General features: G+C 41.0%; 3 protein-coding genes across 3 annotated transcripts; all 3 read left to right on the plus strand.

Moving 5' to 3' along the window:
• Positions 1-132: 132 nt before the first annotated feature.
• On the plus strand, positions 133-7,149 carry adad2 (adenosine deaminase domain containing 2). Its single transcript, XM_036597420.1, has 9 exons — positions 133-207; positions 809-1,246; positions 1,812-1,940; positions 2,051-2,201; positions 3,674-3,841; positions 4,205-4,419; positions 4,575-4,809; positions 6,247-6,379; positions 6,920-7,149. Exons 2-9 carry the CDS (start codon positions 823-825, stop codon positions 7,028-7,030), a joined length of 1,566 nt encoding a protein of 521 aa, XP_036453313.1. The 5' UTR covers positions 133-207; positions 809-822; the 3' UTR covers positions 7,031-7,149.
• Positions 7,150-9,271: 2,122 nt separating this feature from the next.
• LOC118825378 (PC-esterase domain-containing protein 1A-like) lies at positions 9,272-14,037 on the plus strand. The gene is given in 9 exon segments (XM_036595963.1): positions 9,272-9,359; positions 9,440-9,519; positions 9,999-10,231; positions 11,975-12,125; positions 12,372-12,615; positions 13,041-13,136; positions 13,390-13,452; positions 13,601-13,742; positions 13,890-14,037. Coding segments are annotated over 9 exon segments (1,245 nt in total).
• A 3,198-nt stretch (positions 14,038-17,235) lies between these two features.
• On the plus strand, positions 17,236-21,438 carry LOC118826442 (PC-esterase domain-containing protein 1A-like). The gene is made up of 9 exons (XM_036597415.1): positions 17,236-17,308; positions 17,435-17,514; positions 17,954-18,186; positions 18,372-18,522; positions 18,750-18,993; positions 20,019-20,114; positions 20,376-20,438; positions 21,009-21,146; positions 21,284-21,438. The coding sequence occupies exons 1-9, from the start codon at positions 17,236-17,238 to the stop codon at positions 21,436-21,438; spliced, it is 1,233 nt and encodes a 410-aa protein (XP_036453308.1).
• The last annotated feature ends 541 nt before the right edge of the window (positions 21,439-21,979 follow it).

Raw genomic sequence — 21,979 nt, forward strand, 5'->3', positions numbered from 1 at the left:
AAGTCGCGCCACTGCAGGACTGCGGCGGAAACTTGAGTTGCTCCGCCCACCGGTTGACTGACAACTCGTTTCAGCCAATGGAGCGCCTCTTCACATTATCTGGAAGACGAGTACTGATATCTAACGATTCAGCGGAGAAGGCGTGATACTGAACTGAGGACGGTGTTAGAAACTGGCTGTTTCGGCAAAAGAGCGACCGAGCAACCTGTAAGTAGACAGTATGTGTTTTACAGAAAAGTACTTCTGCTTTTTCTGTTTCATTTACATTTGTTTATTAGTCATTTTTACTGAATGAAAGCTTTAATGCTCTCTTGCTATGTATCGTTAGTTTTTTAACGTTCTGTTTGGCTAATTTTAGCAAACAAAGTCCAATTTAGCGAGCTAACGTTAGAAGGTGGCTAAACTTAGCCAGCTAGCTGATTTGTTTTAATTTTTCTACCATGTTTCGCATACATTTCGCTTTTTTGTCGTTGCCTAATTGTGTTTGTGCTAACCTAAATCATTGCAAATATTTCCATCCTCATTTTTCATGAGGATTACGTCCTGGTTTTGTATAACCTATTGACCTGGTCACATATACACACTATATGTAGAACCGTTCCATGCTTAAATTGTTCTTTGCATGGTAAAATGGTTCTTTAGATTGATGGAGAATGTGTTGTATATGGTTCTATATACCAATTTTTCTATATAGCACCAAAAAGGGTTCTGCTGTTGTTACAAACATGGCTTTGTAACAATAGAAGAACCTTTTTTGGTGCTATATAGAATTATCTGTCTGAATGTTCTTCCGAAATGTAAACTTCAGCACTAGGTTTCGTCATGGTGGATCATGGTACCAGTGGAGAAGGGAAACGCCTTCCACGAATGGCAGCTTCCCTGATGATGCGCTTTGCCTCAGAGCGGGAGCCCACCTTTGGTGTGCACAGGGCCAGTCTCAGGCCTCCCCTCCCAGGCCATGGGTTTGGGGACCCTCCCTGTGCTCCTGCTGAAGGATGCAGATCAAGGACCCCTGACCTCCTCCTACCTCGAGCTCCCTCAGAGAATCCCACTACATCAAGGCCAGGGACCCCTGTTACTCCTACGCTGGAGCCACCGGCCTTGATGCAGGATGAGGACGAGGACGTAGACCAGCTGGATTGCCTCTCACTCAAGAGCCTGGCTAGCACTTCCGAAGGGGAGAGCAGCTTACTAGGGCAAGGTGACACAGCAGAAAGTTCCCCCAAGAGAGGGACGAGGACTGGAGGTGGGCTGGTTGTGCAACATGTCCTGTTGTCCATATGCTGTGCTCTGTGGTTTGTGTGTGTCATATTCAGAAGGTTTACATCATGAAAAACGTTTCTGATATAAGTTGAATGTGAACGTGCTTTAAAAATCTACATTTAACCCTCCAGTCCATATAGGGAAACGTAAGCTTCAAAAGCGGTCCCATCAGGCAGCATCTGTCAGGCAGCATAGGAATCATTGCAGCCTGTCAAAGGATCCAACTGTTTAAAGAAATTAACTTGTTATTTTTTCTGACGGTTCTGAGGACTTCAGCCAGAGCTCATCAGTTTGTTTTATACATTTCCGCTCAGATTGCTTGTTACATGTGGTATGTGGTGTCACTTATGTTGTGACTTTTATTTTTTAAGATTAAGAGAGGATGGAAAATAGTCATGTATTAATGAATTATGGTCAGGGGACAAAATAAAAAACAAGAAAAATGTACAATATAGTCTCTTAAATGATAATAGTTCTTTATGAACATGTGGTGCATTTGTAATGGTTGCTTTATTTTGTAAAATTCATGCTTGCATGTTTTCTTTCAGTGAGGTTCACAGACTGGCATAAGAATCGTGTTGCAGCCCTGTGTAGTGAACGCTTCGACAAACTGCTGAGAGAATGTCCTGAGTACCACAGCACTAAAAGCTGCCTTGCTGCTTTCATACTGGAGAGAGGTGGGTGTGTGAGGCTGCTGGAATGAGAACAATGGGTTATGTAGCACAGTTTGTGTCGGATTAAAGTGATGGTGCTCAACTGAACATGTGAAAATGTTTCTTTGTATCAGAGGTGACTGACACAGGAGGACAGTGTTGTGAGCAGTATGAAGTGGTGGCGTTGGGAACAGGTCAGAGTTGCTGCAGCAGCTGGCTCTGTTTCACAGGCTCTGTTGTCCATGACTGCCATGGCATCGTTATTGCACGTAGAGCCCTCAAGAGGTAAGAAAAAGGACTTTTTTTGAAACTTAAAGGAGAATTCCACTGATTTTTCAAAAATGTCTGTATAATTCAATTGATGAATGTAAACAAAGTTTTGAGTGTTTTGATGTGAAATGCTCTGTTCTAGAAAAACTAAGTCAGAACTGTTCACAGTGGTGGTCATAGGAAGCATACATCTGGCCTGTAAAAGCTACCTCACAAAAAGTTATTACATGAAATGTTATGAATACACTGCCTAATGCCTGAGACACTGTTTTTTCTTAGTTTTGAGATGAGACTTTGGACCAAAACATATTTTTAAAATCTATTCATGGTGGAGACGTTGTACTTGAAGAAAACTTTTTTTTTTTTATTTTACCATTATCAACATAAACAGAAGTTCTTAAGATGTAAACAATAATATATTTTAAATTTTAATGTGCAATGGTTAATTGTAGAGAAACTTACCAACTCAGATTATAGTAGTGGGGATAGGAGCAAGGGGTTGTAAATATATATTTCATTTACTACCCAAAACAACCAGTGAACTGAGAATAGTCCACCAACCAAACCAGTATCGTTTGACCACTGATTACAGACTAGAGGATGACCGGCAGTCAGTCAACAAGTTGGACCAACAAGGTGGGTGTCTAAGTGAACAATTAGTTGACCCAGTTGTGTCTGTGTCTGATGCACTTGCACAGCACAACACGCAATAACACGCCACCACCACGTCAGTGTTACTGCAGTGCTGAGAATGATCTGCCACCCACATAATACCTGCTCTGTGGAGGTCCTGTGGGGGTCCTGACCATTGAAGAACAGGGTGAAGGGAGGCTAACAAACTATACAGAGAAACAGATGGACTACAGTCTGTAATTGTAGAACTACAAAGTGCATCTATGTGCTACATGGAGCTAGTAAAATGGATAATGAGTGTAGATGCAGGACAATGTATTTAATGAAGTCGCCGGTCAGCCTGTATAAAGTGATGCAGTGGTAAATGAGAAAATAGAACTTTTCTTTGAAAACGTTTTAAAACAATGTCTCGGGAATGCATTCATGTATTATTTCATGTAATAATTTTGAGGGAGCATTTTGCAGGCATTGAACTCCTCGGACGTCTGGTTCCTATCACCACCGCTGTGAACAATTTTGGCTTGGTAAGTTTCTTTATAATGGAGAATTTCACATCAAACCACTCTGAATGGCTTAGGAGATTAGATTTTAGAGCTGTGAGTTAAATGTTCTTGCTATTGGTCCTACCTACTGAGTACAAAGACTTGGCTGCAACTCCAAATGGCTTTGTGCTATTCAAGATGAAAAAATATTAAGCTTTTATTCCAAACGACATTAGAAATTAGGTATTTACTGATCGGTACCTCAAATATGATCTGTGTCATCCATGTGCTCTTAAATGGTTTTACATTATTCATACAAACTACTTCTATGAAGCCTTAAAATGTATTTAATATCTCTGTCTCTGTTATCAGGTATTTGTATAAGCAGCTCATGTTGTTCTACAGCTCTGAATCAGAGCTTAGTAAATGCTCTATATTCCAGAGCACGCCCACAGAGAAGCTGCTTCAGGTCAAACCACAGATCTACCTGCACCTCTACACCAGCCAGACTCCAAAAGGAGCAGCACAGTGCATTCTGATGTGAGTTAACTGTCATCCTGACTCATTTGTGTGTTACACATAATTTGAAAGGTATGGCATACTGCATTTTTAGTTATTATTTTAAATCATAAATCAGGGGCATTACATTCTAGTCCTGTAGGGCTAGAATCCAGAACATTTTGCTAATTTCTCTGCTCAGACACACCTACTAAACCTGGCAATTAAAAAATTAGTTAACTGAATACCCCTGTCATAAATTATTTGCTTTAATGTAGATACTTGCGCTTGAAACCTGGTGAGGTTTTTATAACATAAAGTAAACAAACCTAAAGTCTAAGTTAGAAGTTGTAAAGCTGATGATTTTTCAGTTGCAGTTGGTCAGTAAATAGCTTAACTTCACAGGAAATCCCAGAGCAGTGGCTATCCATCACTGAAGCTGCAGTGCCATGCCAAAGGCTCTCTGGTCCCTGCAGCCTTCCTGCCTCCCAGCGTCTGGGGCGCCCGCATCTGCTGCATGTCTGACAGTGCAAAACTCACCCGCTGGACTGTCACCGGAGCACAAGGAGCACTTCTGAGTCACTTCATTAAGCCATTATACATCACTAGTGCCATACTTGGTGAGATTACAAATGTGTCAGTGGTTTGTGGCTGTTGTAAAAATTACCAGAACCTTTTGCCTAAAACAACAGCAAAACAAACCTAGGGAGGGCTTATATTTGTGATGTTTTTTCACTGAATGGTTTTCTTCATTTGTTTACTTTTTGTTGTCTAGGTGACTCTAGTCACCACGCAGAAAATGTATCCAACACCATCAACAAGCGCCTGGGAACTGATGTGAAAGATCTCTTGCCCCCTCCTTACCAACAAACGAACATCTTCTTTCAGAATGGAGAGAGTGTGGGACCTGCGTTGAGTTCAGATCACTGCAGAGACCTCAGTGTCAACTGGTGTCTGGGAGACTCCAGCATTGAGATTCTAGACAGCACCACTGGTTATGCTATTAGCTGGTAAGGACAGTATGAATGGTGACTTATGCCTGACCCACACTATAGGATCTTAAAAATCCTGACCTGTGTTGAAAATGTGAGAGAATATGATATTTTTCACAGACTTTTCTGTCTCCATGCTACACAATCTGCCCAAAATGAAAGACCACACACTTTCAGATTGTGCACAGAAACAAGAATCCCAACCAATGGTTCCGATTCGCAAAACGTCATGGAAGATCATGCGAACTGCTACTTCGCTGGATTTCTCGCAAAATAATTTGACTTTAGATCTAAACAAACATAGCGGATGACAGTGAAGCTACTGCTTTGCTGGTGGTGTGTGCTTTCTGCAAAGAAGAAGCCAAGTTGAAGAAAAAATGTGGATAAAGCCATGGCTGACAGGGAGGGGTCAACAGGGCTTATACATACTGCAACGTGAGCGTGAGGTGAATACATACATACATACATGTTCACCTTACATATGTGTGTGTGTGTGTGTGTGTGTGTGTGTGTGTGTATGAATGAATGTGTGTGTGTGTGTGTGTGTGTGTGTATATATATGTGTGTGTGTGTGTATATATATATATATATATATATGTGTATATATATATATATATATATATATGTATATGTGTGTGTGTGTGTGTGTGTGTGTGTGTGTGTGTGTGTGTGTGTATTCACCTCAAGCTCAATTTAGCCGCCATGCTTACAACTTCTGTGCACTGACAAGTTTTCAGTTCAGCTCAGCTCTAATTGGTTGACAGTTTTTAGGCTTGATGACAGTCGTAGACAATCGCTGTCCACCTAGACTACAGGATACTGAGTCATAAATATTGAACCTGCTTAATATTTACGATTCGCAATTGGGGCGGAATGAATTATAGACACCCCACACTACAGGATGATTGGGGGGAAATTATCATTTAAGATCATCCTGATATCTGGAGACCTTTTGTGATTGTCGGGAGGAGGAAAGTAGCTTCAGAATTGGCCTGATTATCCTGTACTGTGGGCCAGGCATTACTTCTACGTCAACAGAAGAGAAAAGTAGTCTTTACAGGCATTACACCGTGGTTCTGCTCCAAGTCTATAGCCAGACAAAGCAATTACTCACACACATTATGTACATTATGCTCAAACTTGCGCATTACAAAGTTCGCCTGACTAGCCAGTTAGCTCACTATAGCTAACCTGTTGGGGCAAGTGTGTTCCATTTGAATAACCCAAATCTTAAAATAACAATCTTACATCTGAGTTCAGCTGTTTATTTATTCCATAAGAAGCACATTTCCAGTGTTGTGGCCTGTTTGAAGAACATCACCATCAACACTGCCCCAATCACTAATATTAAGCTTAATATATATTTGTTCTATCACAAAACAACCACTGCAGTCACATTGGCTTTTCTTCTTTTTTTCCCCATGCATGTCTTTTATCTTTTTCCTGTTTTGCCAGTTCTCCATTTGTGAGTGGGCCTGGCTTCTCCAGTAGGCTGTGCAAACGAGCCCAGTACTTCAGCTTCAGAAAAGTAGCCATGCTCTCTGGTCAACCAGACCTTCTGTCATTTGCGACCTACCGCAAAGCCAAGGTATTTGTCAATTCTTGGGTGAGTTTCATAGATACTGGTTAGGCCAAAATTTATTTCTATTATTTAGGGGTGATTTTGCATTGCATGTCCCACAACATCTATGCACAAGCTTAATCTCTATCCAGAAACTGATGCATGTAGTCCAGTTGTCCTCAGCTCTAGTCCTAGGATCCCAATGCCCTGCACAGCTTCAGGTATACCCTGCCCCAAGACACCTGATCCAACTCATCAGGGCTGGGTTACCCAAAAGCATTTAGCACAAACGTTATTTATAAATGATAGAGTGGGCATTACACTGAACACTCTCTCTACCATTTATGAATAATGTTTGTGCTTAGGTGCTTTTGGGGAAACTGGGCCCAGCTCATTATCAAGCCCTTCATGAGCTAGCTGGATTGGCTGTGCTGGGTTTGGTGAATACTGTAGGATCCCCTGGACTGGAGTTGAGAACCTTGAAATAGGGAATGCTATAACAGTAATTCTTTAGTAATGTCTGTGTGGGTAGACATTTTATATTTTCACATTTATATTCTCTTTAAGATGGCTGCCCACCTGTATCAGAATGCCAAGACCGTGGTGAACCAGCAGTTCTTGGCCAACAACGCCGGACCATGGAACTCAAAAAACCTCGTAGACAGTTTCAGCCGTTGACTGCTCTGTCTGTAATTTCAGCTATCCGTTTTTATGCTGGAAGGTTAAATTAGAAAGTTCACTGGATGTAGGACATATCCATGTTTTGACTTTTAAGTTCTGAAAATGTTACTGTTAACCTTCTAAAAGCAGTTGATCCTTAGCTTTAGCTTTGCTTTTTGAAGAAAAAGAAAATCATTATAACTGTTTCAGTTAGAAACGATTAGACCGTGTTCAGGCAATCTCTGTCTTGGTTGCTTTTTTACTGTTACGAAGTTGAAATATTTTAAAACATATATTTAGTTTAGACATTGTACCGTTTCTATTCTTTGAAAGACACAGGTGCATAAAATAATATACAACATTTAAGTAAATTTTGGTTCATGTGTTTTCTTTCAGATATATGCTAATCTAAACACATTTGAGTTCTGAAAAACATTTTTATGAAAGAGATTCATGTAAAAAAAAAAAAAAAACATTTTGGTCTGATTGGCAGAGTCATGGTTGAAACTGTTATACTCCACATGCACATATGGCTGCACACAAGGGGAACTCCAGATGCAGACATCGGAAAAAGTTATCACATGAAATCATTATGAAAATGTTACCTGATGCCTGAGACATTGCTTCACACTAGTTTTGATACGTTTTTACCTATTTATTCCATTCGTGGTGGAGAGGTGCAGGGTGTCAAAAAGGAAGTTGTGTAGTAAATAAAATGGCTGTATTGGCACTGTTGACATGGTGACCTCTGGTTCCTGTCACCACCACACTCATCTTCTAAGCCACTTACCCTTCTGGGTCGCTGGGGGGAGCCTATCCCAGCAGTCATTGGGTGGAAGGCAGGATACACCCTGGACAGGTCGCCAGTCCATTGCAGGGGAGACAGACAGACAGATACATTCACGCACACACTCACACCTAAGGGCAATTTAGCATGTCCAATTGGCTTGACTGTGGGAGGAAACCGGAGTACCCGGAGGAAACCCATGCAGACAAAGCAGACAAGGACCCTGGTTGCCTGGCCAGAGAATCAATTTATTATTGATACAAATATTTATTTATTTATGACTGCGATGGACTAGCGACCTGTCCAAGGTGTTTCCTGCCTTACGCTCAATGACCGCTGGGATAGGCTCCAGCTCCCCAAGACCCAGATGGATAAGCAGCTCAGAAAATGTGTGTGTTTATTTAACAAAATATTCTTGTTTATCATTGTTATGTTTTGTCATGTTGTATTTTTCATGTAGTGACTGATTTGTGTCCTGACTGTGAGAAAATCACTTGCAGAATCTCAATCTCAAGACTCCAGACATGTGACCTCCAGTCTCACATATGCTGTGATGTTAACTGAAGTGTGGGTATTCCACAAAGCTTGATTTCTCAGTTAGCCAGAAAACTAAAGGCCAAAGATGAGAAATGTCCAATAGCAATGTCCCTCAGCTCTTTTCATAATTGACCAGCTTGCTTTTGGCTTCAAGTTGCCTGGCTAAACTGAGAAGTTCTGCTTTGTGAAAAGTTGAGACTTTTTACGTTTTACCAGTTTACTATAGTGTCTGCTTTCTGTTTTTATTAGCATTTCACAGTGTCCTGCGTTTATCTATTAGATATTAGCAATGCTATTTGAAGAGACAACTCTAGCTAAACTAACCTAGCTGACCAACGGGATAGTTAGCCTGTCCCTGCTAGAAGAAACAGCATCAGCAAAACCAGCATATGTTGTGCTTTGGTTGCTGGTACGCTGGTCAACAATCATCACCATGCTGGGTGACCATTTAAACCAGTACCCGACCAGCACTTCTCTTAAACCAGTACCAGACAAGCTACTTTTATTATAATGTACAATGTACTTCGTTTTCACTTCGTCAATGCAGCCAATGTATTGGTGTTTATGTTGTGGAAGGACGCATTTTTTATACAGGATGGCTTGAAAGCGGCAGCAGAATATCTAATACTATGACCCCCACCCTCGAACGTCTCTGTGTGGAATCAAATCTTGGGAGTCGATTCCCGAATACCTTGAATCGGACAGTCGAGTCCCCGCACTAAATTTTCCTCACGTTCTTCTGGGTTGGCGGGTTGATAACCCCACAAAAATACATGGAGGTTGATGTTTGACAGGTTACAGCACACCATTAACGCCGTGTTTAAGACAATCATCCCGGCCATTCGGTGGTTTGGTTAAGTTATTTAGTTCCCTACTACGGTATTAGATATCTCACAGTTACACAGCCTTGCTAACAAACCAGCTAACGTTGAAAGATGCGAGAGGCCGTAACGAGGAATGTGACTCATCATCAGGCTAGTCGGCTCCTCCACAATAAATTTGTTGTTGTACTTGGAGGTTCAAGTGAGTATAAACGATGTACAACAGTGTATAATGAAGGTACTGTTAACTGGTAAATGTGCAACAGTTTATTTGTCCTCCAGTTCAGCGGTCTATGTACAAAGACTTGGTCTTGCTGTTGCAGAGAGACTCCTACCTGACGTTATCCCAGCTAAAAAGCAAGGTATTTAACTATTATTTATATTTTGCAGTCAAATAAAAAAGGATTAATTCTGATCTTCAGATGCATTTAACTTTAGTTACTGAAGCAGTGTTTTAAACAGACCACATAGTCACACTAGAGAATTACCTGTTAATCACCGGATGAGCAGACTCTTGTTTTACAAAGATGTACAAAAATATGATCAAACAAGGGCAGCACACAGGGGTTATTACTACCCTTGGGCACATTTCACAAAGTAGAATTTCCCAATATGTCAGGGGGTCAGCATAGGCGTATGGTATGGTATGGAGAATGACTATATGCTTGCTTAGGCTTCTGCTATAAGTCAGAAGCCTGGATATTTACTCCCATTACTTGTGTTTGCAACATATTTTGGACATTTTTATACTTAATATTTTGCTTGGATTTTATTATTTTATTTGAAACTTTTGGCACAAAATTAAATCCATAGATGTTTTTTCATTGTGATCTCTTGTCAGGGAGAGCTGTCCTTTGAACAGGACTGCCTAGTAGAGGGGGGAAGACTAGGGCCCATGACCAACGGCACAGAGTACAGAGAAGTGCGTCAGTTCCGCACAGACCATCACCTGGTCCGGTTCTACTTCATCACACGGGTCTTCTCCCGCTACATGGAGAGCATCCTTGCTGACTTCAAACATGAGCTGAAACCAGATGTGGTCATAGTCAACTCCTGTCTTTGGGATGTGTCAAGGTAATGGAATAAAGCATGTAAACGTAAACCAACCTTTAAAAAATGGTTCTTCATGGCTTCTTTAAAACAAATGTTTTTTTTCGTGGTCAAATGGTTCTTCTGTATGTTGGAAAAAAAAGTTGTATATGGTTTTAAAAAATAGTTCTATAGAGCACTGAAAAGGGTTCTGCTATTGTTACAAGTGAGAGGACGCTTTTTGGTACTGTATAAAAACATTTTTGCTAAGAGTGGCATAAGGACAAGATCTACTGCCCCTGTAAAGAAGACAAAATGCGTCTTAGTTACTTTTGTTGTTGTTCTACAGCCGGTGGTTCTACCTTGTATTTACGCTCATTGACAATTTCATAAGATTCACTTACAATGTAGGTGCATTTTGTACATCTACAGTTACAGATTGTGGTCCATCTGTTTCTCTGCATACTTTGTTATTGTGTCCCACCTTTATTCCATTCATCAGTGCTTAAGACTTATGCAGGACTACCACAGAGCAGATCATTCTCACCACAGAGCAGGTATCATTTGTGTGGTGGGTCATTCTCAGCACTGCAGTGACACTGATACGGTGGTGGTATGTTAGTGTGTGTTGCGCTGGTCTGAGTGGATCAGACACAGCAGTGTTGCTGGAGTTTTTAAACACTTCAGTGTCAATGCTGGAGTGAGAATAGTCCACCAACCAACACACAGCGTCATCCAATGAACAGCGTCCTGTGAGCAGCATCCTGTAACCACTGATGAAGGACTAGAGGATGACCAACGCAAACTGTGCAGCAACAGATGAGCTGTTGTCTCTGACTTTACATCTACAAGGTGGACTAATAATTTAAAAACTCCAGCAGCACTGCTGTGTCTGACCCACTCAGACCAGCGTAACACACACTAACACACCACCACCATGTCACTGAAGTGCTGAGAATGATCCACCACCTGAATAGTACCTGCTCTGTGGTGGTCCTGTAGGGGTCCTGATGTAAAGGTGGGATAACCGCACAAGTTATGCAGAGAAACAGATGAACTACAGTCTGTAATTGTAGAACTACGAACTGCACCTATATGGTAAGTGGAGTTGACAAATTGATCATAGATACATAAATAAGGTAGGTGTGCCCAATAAAGTGAGTGTATGTGGCATTGATATAAAAGTTTGAATATCAGGGGTGCGTTATGTCCTGGATAGCCTGGAAGTTCCTAGACTAGGTTTCCAGTTAAACACATGGAAAATAACACAATTTATAAAATACCGTGGAAATATTTGTGAAGTCCTGGAAAAGTGTAATTTAGGTCATGAGGCCACAGACATTTCATATTTGTGCATATTTTTATTGCATATTTTAGCAATGAATGCCCCAGTTTGAGTGTCCATTCGTACTTCTTGTTTGCAATAATACAGTGGACAGATACGGGGAAGATGTGTTGGAACGCCTGGTAAAGAGGGATTACATTAACATATGCCAGCGTCTTGCAGCATGTGTGACAGTTGCAGTTCACTTCTAACATTTAAGTAGAACTTGTGTTCAGATGCTGATTGTTTGAGGAATGCTTTGTGCGAGTGTGTAACACTACGTCAGTAAGGTTTTGTTAGGGGTTTTATTTTTTACTTGACATTTTAAGGGCAATCTTTTGTGAGCAAAAGCTGTCGTGTTTATAAGTAATGAAAATTGTCTTGGAAAATTATTTCGTATAAAGAGTGGGAACCCTGATGATCATCCTTACATTCTGTGCATTTTCTTCTATTCTGGTGTTCAGGTACAACCGAAAGTGGGTCTCTGAGTACAAGGAGAACCTGCACAAGTTCTTTGCACAGCTGAAGGCCATTCTGCCAGAGAAAAGCCTGGTGATGTGGAACATGACCATGCCTTTGGGCAAGAAGATCATAGGAGGCTTTCTTGTTCCAGAAGTGGGTCCCTCCTGTTTAACCTGGGCAAAGATGTACTTGCGCAAGGGACATCAATTCTGATATTGGGGTCCAGCATAGTTTGGCGAATGCCCTGCAGAAAAGCACCTGCTTTGTTAGTTACATAGTTGGTTTAGTACGTATATTTGAGAAGGAAAATCACCAAACTGTGCTGGACCCCAGCTGGACAGGGCCTCTGCTTCTCTGCTTCTGTTTTATAGTTACTAAGTGAATTTTTAATCAATTCAGATTGAGTACATGGGCCCAATGCTACGTTTTGATGTCATCGAGGCAAACTTCTACGGTGCTTTGCTGGCAAATGCTTACGGACTGGACGTTCTAGACTTGCACTTCACGTTCCGATTCAGCCTCCACCACCGCATGCAGGATGGGATTCACTGGAATGCTGTGGCGCATCGTCAGATTACGTGCCTGCTGCTGGCTCATGCTGCCCAGGCCTGGGGCGTAAAGCTGCTCAGCTACACTGCCACAGGTATGTTTAACAAAACTTCACCAACAGTCCAAGACCTATGGTTTCTTTTATAACCCTTCCCTGCATACGTGTGTAAGTATCGGATGTTAAAAGTTGCCACAGATTCATTAGCATTAGATGTGCATTTCAGGCTTTGATCCAATCTGAAGCTGAAATACTAATTTTACATGTATTTAGCACATGAATTACTAAAGTAGTTGGAAACGTTGCAGAAGTTACTCTTGATCTGGTGGAAAAATACAAGACAGTGCTTAGCATGTCAGTATTTCATATGTTCCTCGTGAGGGAATGCAGCGGCAACACATTCATCTGCATCATATTATCCAGCCTGCCAACTCAGGTAATCACAGATTGTGAAAAGTTTCTGAATTGCAAGAAGTAGTTTGCTTTCGTTAGCAATTTTCAACAATAATCTCGTCTTGCAGACCAGAATAACATGTAGTTGCTAGATTATGCTCAGACTTCATATCAAAGTGACTACAGACCATCATGCTCCTGGGCTGATTCTGGCTTTTATGGAGGTAAAGAGCTCACTGTATGGTTTCTGTTGTTATTTTATATTTGGGCTACTGTTCACTGTTAATGAAGTTGGTCTTCACTGAACATTTTTGCTAAACCTTTGACCTGAGTCTGCTTGATTCTGATGTGATTTTGATGCAAAGCCTATAGAGCCCTAGTTAGATAATAACGCAGTTACCCTAAATGTGAGTGGTTTCAGACACACAAGCAGTATACTGTCTTATCTATTAATCAGTTCAGTCTTTTTTTCAGCAGAGCCATATAATGGCAGGAGGTATAGTAGCCTTCACATGGAGTCGAATGCCTTCAGTTACACAGGTTACAATCATTTTGCTAAAGCTGGTATGTCAAATTTTATCAAAATATATATATTTAAAGCATAATTTGAATAAGCCTTAGTCTTTGGAGGATGTAAAATTTACATCCACTAGTATTTGCTAAGCACTTTTAGAATATATTTTCTTAGGTCCAGCCTGGCAACAAGGACAGCAGTATGATGGCTATGGGCCTGATTTCTATGAAGATGGAATAACTACACTTCCTCAGTTCAATGCTGGATACTTCAATTTTAGGAACATTGAGCAAAACAACACAGCTTACAATGGTAAGTGGCATATTTATAGCATCTACCATCACTAAACTTGTATTATACCTTATCTGACTTTAAGGATGTTTATGGTAATGGACTGTGTGTTACATTCCCTAGGTTTGTCATATTAACTTATGTTTTGTCTTTTCTGGGTTCAAGGTGACAGCTACAATGCCTTGCATTCATCTACTGTAAGACCTGTTTCTGCTGCCCCCTCCTGTTCATCAAACAACTTTGTAATTAAGCAAAAGCACACAAAGTGGCAGTACAACCCGTACACTTGCCAGAAACCACACCGTCCCTGGAAATACTGAAAACAAACATTTGTGTAGGGGTGAAACACAGTGGGTTTGATTTCATCTCACTAAACCTTCAGAAAAAATGTATGTGCCTTATTTGTCTTTTTAAGAGTTATGTTAAGCGTGTTATTTTGTTGCCATTGACATTCTTAATCATACCAGGCTTTTATTGGTGTTATTTTATTCAGACACCATCATTTGTATTGTCTATAATTCCATGATATTTGGCCACCGAGCTTCTTGATGTCGCTGTTGTCTATTTTAATCATGGCACTTACGCAAGTTACAATAAAGACTTATCTGTACAATCTTGGCAGTCCAGCTGTAATCAATTTACATATGTTTCAGCAGTGGTTTAAAAAGAATCTCATACTTTAGACAGACCGTTCATTCTTTCTACAATTCTATGTCAGTTCTACAATTACTGTGACTTCCCAATTACCATATAGACTTTCAGAGACTGCCTGGGTCATATTTTAGATCTACTTAAACAAGTGTCAAAATAGTAAGACTCTTCAACAGTCATGTAACCCTAATAAAGAAATGTAATGAAAGAAACCAAAATGACAACAAACTTTGAAGTGACATACAAAAATATTGAAAGTGTCAGAGTTGAGCTATATGAGGGGATATTTGACAGCAGAAATAATTGACCCCTTTCATCTCCCCAAATTCCTGCACCCCTACATCAGTTGTCACTTTGACTTTCCCTCTCCATCCAAAGCAGCTTGGCAACAGGATTTTCACTGAAGAACTGCAGCAGGTTTTCTGAGGGTCTCAGCACCATCAGACATTGCCTGACAGTGAGACACTAAAATTGGTATGTTTATTTAGGGTGCATCGCCATCAGCCTTGCCACAATCGCCAGCATGTTTAGGTTAAACTCCAAATGTCTTGTAACATACATGAGCGCACATGCTGTATGTGTACAGGATAGTACATGGCAAGTTCAACGGCTATAGGGCATATACACCAATCAGGCATAACGTAATGACCACCTCCTTGTTTCTACACTCATTGTCCATTTTATCAGCTCCACTTACTATATAGGTGCACTTTGTAGTTCTACAATTACAGACTATAGTCCATCTGTTTCTCTGCATACTTTGTTAGCCCCCTTTTACCCTGTTCTTCAGTGGTCAGGACCCCCATGGACCCTCACAGAGCAGGTACTGTTTGGGTGGTGGATCATTCTCAGCACTGCTGTAACACTGACGTGGTGGTGGTGTGTTGTGCTAGTGTGAGTGGATCAGACACAGCAGTGCTGCTGGAGTTTTTAAGCACTGTGTCCACTCACTGTCCACTCCTACCTTGTTGGTCAGAGACAGCAGCTCATGTGTGTCAGCATAGTTTTTGTTGGTCATCCTCTAGTCCTTCATCAGTGGTCACAGGACGCTGCCCACAGGACGCTGTTGGCTGGATGTTTTTGGTTGGTGGACTATTCTCAGTCCAGCAGCGACACTGAGGTGTTTAAAAACTCTGGCAGCACTGCTGTGTCTGATCCACTCAGACCAGTGCAACACACAAACACACCACCACCACGTCAGTGTTACTGCAGTGCTGAGAATGATCCAGCACCCAAATAGTACCTGCTCTGTGAGGGTCCATGGGGGTCCTGACCACTGAAGAACAGGGTGAAAGGGGACTAACAAAGTATGCAGAGAAACAGATGGACTACAGTCTGTAATTGTAGAACTACAAAGTGCACCTATATAGTAAGTGGAGCTGATAAAACGGACAATGAACAACAAGGAGGTGGTCATAATTTTATGCCTGATCGGTATATTTATTATAGGTTATTTACTGTAGTAAAGCAGCAGTGTCCAAACGTTTATCACAGATGGCCAGATCAGACCATGACAAATACATGAGGGCTCCAAGCCCCAAGGCTTCATTCAGAGCAATTTGGAACAGTAAGTGCTTACAACACGTTGTTGATTTGTTTTTTTAGAGTAACAATAAAATGTGACTAATGTTTACTTTTTCAAAAAATATCATTTGTGGGATGATTTTGTTACAAATGTTCTTTACATATCAAATAAATGCAATAACAGCGTCCAGAAACCACTTTGTTAAAATGAGAAGAGCAGATTAAAATAGTACTGGCTACTGGGCCAATTACAACACACTTTTAAGCAGAAGCCACGGGCCACTTAAAATCTGTCCGCAGGCTGCATTTGGCCCTGGGGCCGGACTTTGGACATCCCTGTAGTAAAGTAACTATAGTGTGCATTTTAAATTCTACCTCTGCTTTCTGACCTACAGTTGCTGTTCATGCATATATCTGTATACACTTTCTGTGCACCTATTGTCTTTGTGCTTTTGCCTATTGACAACAGCACAAAAAATTAATGAATAAATTAATTAATGAAGAGTCAGTGGGTGAAAATAAATATGTATTTCAGGCATTTATTCCATTTTTCTGAGTGCGGTTCTGAGTTGTAAATTGAACTGCATTATGCCTGATTAGAGGTACACTCTTCTACAGAATAGCTGTTTGACCGCGCATATTTTTATAGATTATATCTGTCGATCTACTTTGTCAATATTCGCAGCATTAAAACTATTGGTAGGATAATTTGTCGGCCTAAATGACCCCATAAAACAATACTCCTAGTACTAAAACTATTAGGTTAGTAACAACTGACAGTCCACAGTTTTTCTCCGTTACAGCTTCTAAGACACCTAAACCAAGCCATCAGGCTGAAGACGCTGAGGGAAAGGCTGCCCCCTGGAGGTAGCAATCTAACGTTAGATACAACTTCGTGTCGTCGCAGATTTCAGTGATGAATCGGTCTCGGTCCACGTGAACGCTACTAATTTACAGGCCGGCAGGAGAATCGGTTCATGTAGCCTCCAGGCACCACGGCTAACTAACAACCAAATTATTTAAACATGGTGCGCCGTCAACATCAACAGTCACCAAGACATTAGCAGCCTGCGACGTTCTCAACCGAGGAGAAACGCCTTCTGACGCTCTTCTGAACTGGCGGTTTGAAAACACCAACAGAGCGGCGTGGAAATCCGGTTTTGACAGGCTATAGCACAGCATTAACGCCATTGAATCAACATAACTCACCAGTACCCTTTTTGATTTGGTTTGGTTCGGTTCAGTTATTTAGTTCTCTACTACTGTAGCAGGTACTTCACATTTATACAGCCTTGCTAGCTAGCTAATTAACCAGCTAGCATAAAAAGATGCGAGAGGCCGTAATGAGGAATGTGACTCCTTTTCAGGCTAGTCAGCTCCTCCACAATAAATTTGTTGTTGTACTTGGAGATTCAAGTAAGTATAAACAGCCAGTAGTTAACAATCGTAATGTTCCCATTTATGAAAGTAAGTTAGCTACCTATCTATATAACGGAGGTACTGTTGATGGCTGAAGTGTGCATCATTTGATTTCCCTTCTAGTTCAGCGGTCTGTGTACAAAGACTTGGTGTTACTTTTACAGAGAGATACTCATCTGACGTTGTCCCAGCTAAAAAGCAAGGTATGCCGTTCAACTCATGTATTAGCAAACTCTATATTGGGATTTGTAAAAGTATACAGACCCAGTAACTTGACACATTTCGGAACGTAAAGGGTTTGGCCCTGGCAGTTTCTGAGACCTTTTAGTTGTTTTTCTACGGTAGGCAAAAACTGTTTATATTTTGCAGTCAAATAAAAATGGATTGTGATATTCAGATTCATTTAACTTTATTACAGTTACTGAAGCAATGTTTTGAACAGACCTTGTAGTCCTACTAGAGAGTTACCTGTTAGTCACCTGGTGAGCAGACTCTTGCTTTGCAAAGATATACAAACTATGATAAAATTAGGTCAGCGCATAGGGGTGATAACTGTCCTGGGGCAGGAGTGATGGTATGACTGCTTGGGCTTCTGCTTTAAGTTAAAAGGCTGGATATTTTTTCGTTGTGATCTCTTGTCAGGGAGAGCTGTCCTTTGAACAGGACTGCCTAGTAGAGGGGGGAAGACTAGGGCCCATGACCAACGGCACAGAGTACAGAGAAGTGCGTCAGTACCGCACAGACCATCACCTGGTCCGGTTCTACTTCATCACACGGGTCTTCTCCCGCTACATGGAGAGCATCCTTGCTGACTTCAAACATGAGCTGAAACCAGATGTGGTCATAGTCAACTCCTGTCTTTGGGATGTGTCAAGGTAACGGAATAAAGCATGTACACCTATATGTAATGCTGCCAAAGGACAAGAACCACTGCTCCTGTAAAGAAGATAAAATGCTTCTTACTTACTTTTGTTCTTGTTCCATGTGACTTCTAGATGTAAATGTCTGATCATCACTGCATTATGTATGTATTGAACTTATCTTCCGTTCTGGTGTTCAGATATAGCCGAAAGTGGGTCTCTGAGTACAAGGAGAACCTGCACAAGTTCTTTGCACAGTTGAAGGCCGTTCTGCCAAGGGAAAGCCTGGTGATGTGGAACATGACCATGCCTCTTGGCAAGAAGATCATAGGAGGCTTTCTTGTACCAGAGGCAGGTCCCTTCTGTTTAACTTTGTCACAAAAGTCCTTAAGCAGAGGTCATCAGTTCTGGTTTTGGACGTTCAGAGTCCAGCACAGTTTGATAGAAAAACATGGAGCATGGACTTACAGTGGTTCTGCCCTTGATCTAAAGTTACCTTTGGATAGTCCCTTAGTCAGACGACTGACAATTCTATGATTAGTAAGATAATAATTGTATTTTCTTATCTTTCAATTCAGATTGAGTATGTGGGCCCAACACTACGTTTTGATGTAATCGAGGCAAACTTCTACGGTGCTATGCTGGCAAATGCTTACGGACTGGACGTTCTAGACTTGCACTTCACGTTCCGATTCAGCCTCCAACATCGCATGAAGGATGGGGTTCACTGGAATGCCATAGCACATCGTCAAATCACGTGCCTGCTGCTGGCCCATGCTGCTCAGGCCTGGGGCGTAGAGCTGCCCAGCCACACTGCCAAAGGTATGTTAAACAAAACTTTATATTTTTAAAAACCTTTTCTAAGTAAGTATTACCATGTGAAAAGAGGATGTGAACCTGGAATACAAATTTCACATACACTCACCTACTTCTATTAGTACTTTATTAGATCCACTGATGTATTATATAGGTGCACTTTCCTCATTTGTTCTACAATTACAGGCTGTAGTCCATCTGTTTCTCTGAATGCTTTGTCCACTTTTACCCTGCTCTTCAATGGTCAGAACCCCCACAGGACAACCACAGAACAGGTCTTGTTTCAGTGGTGGATCATTCTCAGCACTGCAGTGACACAGACATAATAGAGGCATGTTAGTGTGTTGTGTTGGTATGATTTGATGAGACACAGCATTGTTGCTGGAGTATTTAAGTCAGTCCACCATGTAGATGTAAAATTGGTCCACTGTGTAGATATACAGTTAGAGATGATGACTCCTCTGTTTCTGCACAGTTTGTGGTCATCCTCTGGTCCTTCATCGGTGGTCAATGTCTGACCATAGGATACTGTTGGCTGGGTATTTTTGGTTGGTGGACTGTTCTTAGTCCAGCAGTGACACTAAGCTCTCAAAAACTACAGTAACAGTGCAGTCCACACAGTCTAACATGTCTCTATCATGTCAGATGTACTACAGTCTCTAATTGGAGATCCACAAAGTGCATGCTGAGTAGACATGATCAAATGGAAAGTGATGTAGATAAAAGGTAGGTGAACATAAAGAAGTGGCCAGTGAGTGTATACTCAGCCCACAAACGCCAAATTGAAGTAGTCGGAAATGTTGCAGAGGTTGCTCTTCCTCTGGAGGAAAAATACATGTTTTGGGTTAGTGCTTGGCATGTCGGTATTACATATGTTGTGTTCCTTGTAAGGGAATGCAGCTGCAGCACATTCCTGTGTATAACCAGCCTGCCAACTCAGAGAACAGATTGTGAAAAGTTTGTAAATTGAAAGTAGTAGTTTGTAGTGTGTGTTTTTATCAGCAATTTTCATCAGCAACCTTATCTTACAGACCAGAATAAGATGGCTGTGCTGAATTACACCCAGGCTTCATATCAAAGTGACTACAGACCATCATGCTCCTGGACAGATTCTGGCTATAATGGAGGTAAAGTGCTCACTCCATTGTTTCCCTTGTTATTATTTATTTGGGTTACTGTACACTGTTAATAAAGTTGGTCTCCTTTTTTACTGAACATATGTTGTTAAAACCTGGACAAGTTCAGGTTCTAGCAAAACCTACAGAGTACCAGTGGGACGTCTGAAAAAGTTGAGTGGTTGCAGATAAACAAGACTTATGATATTTTGCTGGTGCAAGGAGTTTGTCAGAGGTGCTTCTTGAATAATGTTTGCCTTTTTTTTAAAGCAGGGCCATATGATGGCAGGGGGTATAGTAACCTTTACATGGCGTTCAGTGCCTTCAGCTACACAGGTTGCAATCAACTAAACATAATCAATAATGATGTAAAAATGTTAAATTAATTCTGTATAAAAATTGTTAACCAGATTTTACAACGATTAAGCCAAAATTTGAATAAGCTTCAGTTTTTAAAAGGTTTTTTAAAAACTAGTATTTATGGAGCCCTTAAGGCAGGCATGTCAGCCTGGGGACCTTCTGGGCCAAAGTGCTGTGGAGATCAGCACTAACCCTCATCTAACACTCTGAATTTAGTTCGTGAAGGCCTTGTTATTTAGATAATAGCTGAATTTGGTTTATTTAATGAGGCACTATGCTGAAGTCTGAGGTATTTTTGCCCCCACAAGGACTGGAGCTTGACACATGTGCCTTAAGGTGACATGGTGGTGTTTTTTTTTTTTCTCATAATGTGTAGCCACAATTTAATATATCAAGGCCACAAGCTCAACCACAATATATTAATTTGTGGGAGCAAGAAACTTAACTCGTGGCCTCAATTTTTAAATTTGGGGCCTCGCTTCATTAAAAATTAATAAAGGGGCTACATAAGTGTTTACAAACAACTTCTTTAATGTATTTTCTCAGGGCCAGTCTGGCAACAAGGACAGAAGTATGATGGCTATGGGCCTGATTTCTATGAAGATGGAATAACTACACTCCCGCAGTTTGGTGCTGGGTACTTCAGCTTTGGGAACGTTGAGCAAAACAACACCGCTCACAACGGTAAGTGGAATATTTATAGCATCTACCATCACTAACCTTGTATTATATTTTAACTGACTTCAAGGATGTTTATGGTAATGTGTTACATTCCCTAGGTTTGTCATATTAACATACCTTTTATCTTTTTTGGGTTCAAGGTGGCAACTACAGCACCTTGCCTTCTTCTAGTGGAAAACCTGTTTCTGCTGCCCCCTCCTGTACAGCAAACAACTTTGTGATGAAGCAGAAGCACACAAAGCGTCAGTACAACCCGTACACTCGCCAGAAACCAAACCGTCCCTGCAAATACTAAAAACAGACATCTAATTTGTTTAGGGGTGAAACATGGTGGGTTTGATGTCTCCCACAAAAACCCTCAGGATTTTACTAGTTATAAATGTTTGCAGGATGCAACAGTGCGTGCAAATCTTTTGTTCTTTTGTTTGAAGTAAGCCGTCAAGGACCATAACAATTTTTTTCTTTTTCTAATGTGTGGCACTGTGGTATCCCAAAATGTGCTTTATTTGCCTTTTTAAAAGTTGTTTTCCTGTTTTGTGTGGACTATAGTTCTTAATCAAACCAGGCTTTTATTGGTGTTATTTTAAGTGGACACCATAGTTCATTTGCACTGTCTACAATTTCTTGATGTTCCATGTATTTTTTTTAAGATGCCATGCCACTCCCAACCAGTGTCCTGCCTCTGTGAATACAATACTGGCTCTTTTGGTGCTTGCTACAGTATTGTATTGAGTTAGCTTGGCTTTGGCCTCAGGGCTTTTTTCTTGTTGTGTTTTTTAATCATGGCACTTATGCAAATTACAATAAAGTCTTATCTGTACAATCATGGCAGTCCA

Source organism: Colossoma macropomum, unplaced genomic scaffold (genome assembly GCF_904425465.1).
Source record: "Colossoma macropomum unplaced genomic scaffold, Colossoma_macropomum, whole genome shotgun sequence".
Lineage (NCBI taxonomy): Eukaryota > Metazoa > Chordata > Actinopteri > Characiformes > Serrasalmidae > Colossoma > Colossoma macropomum.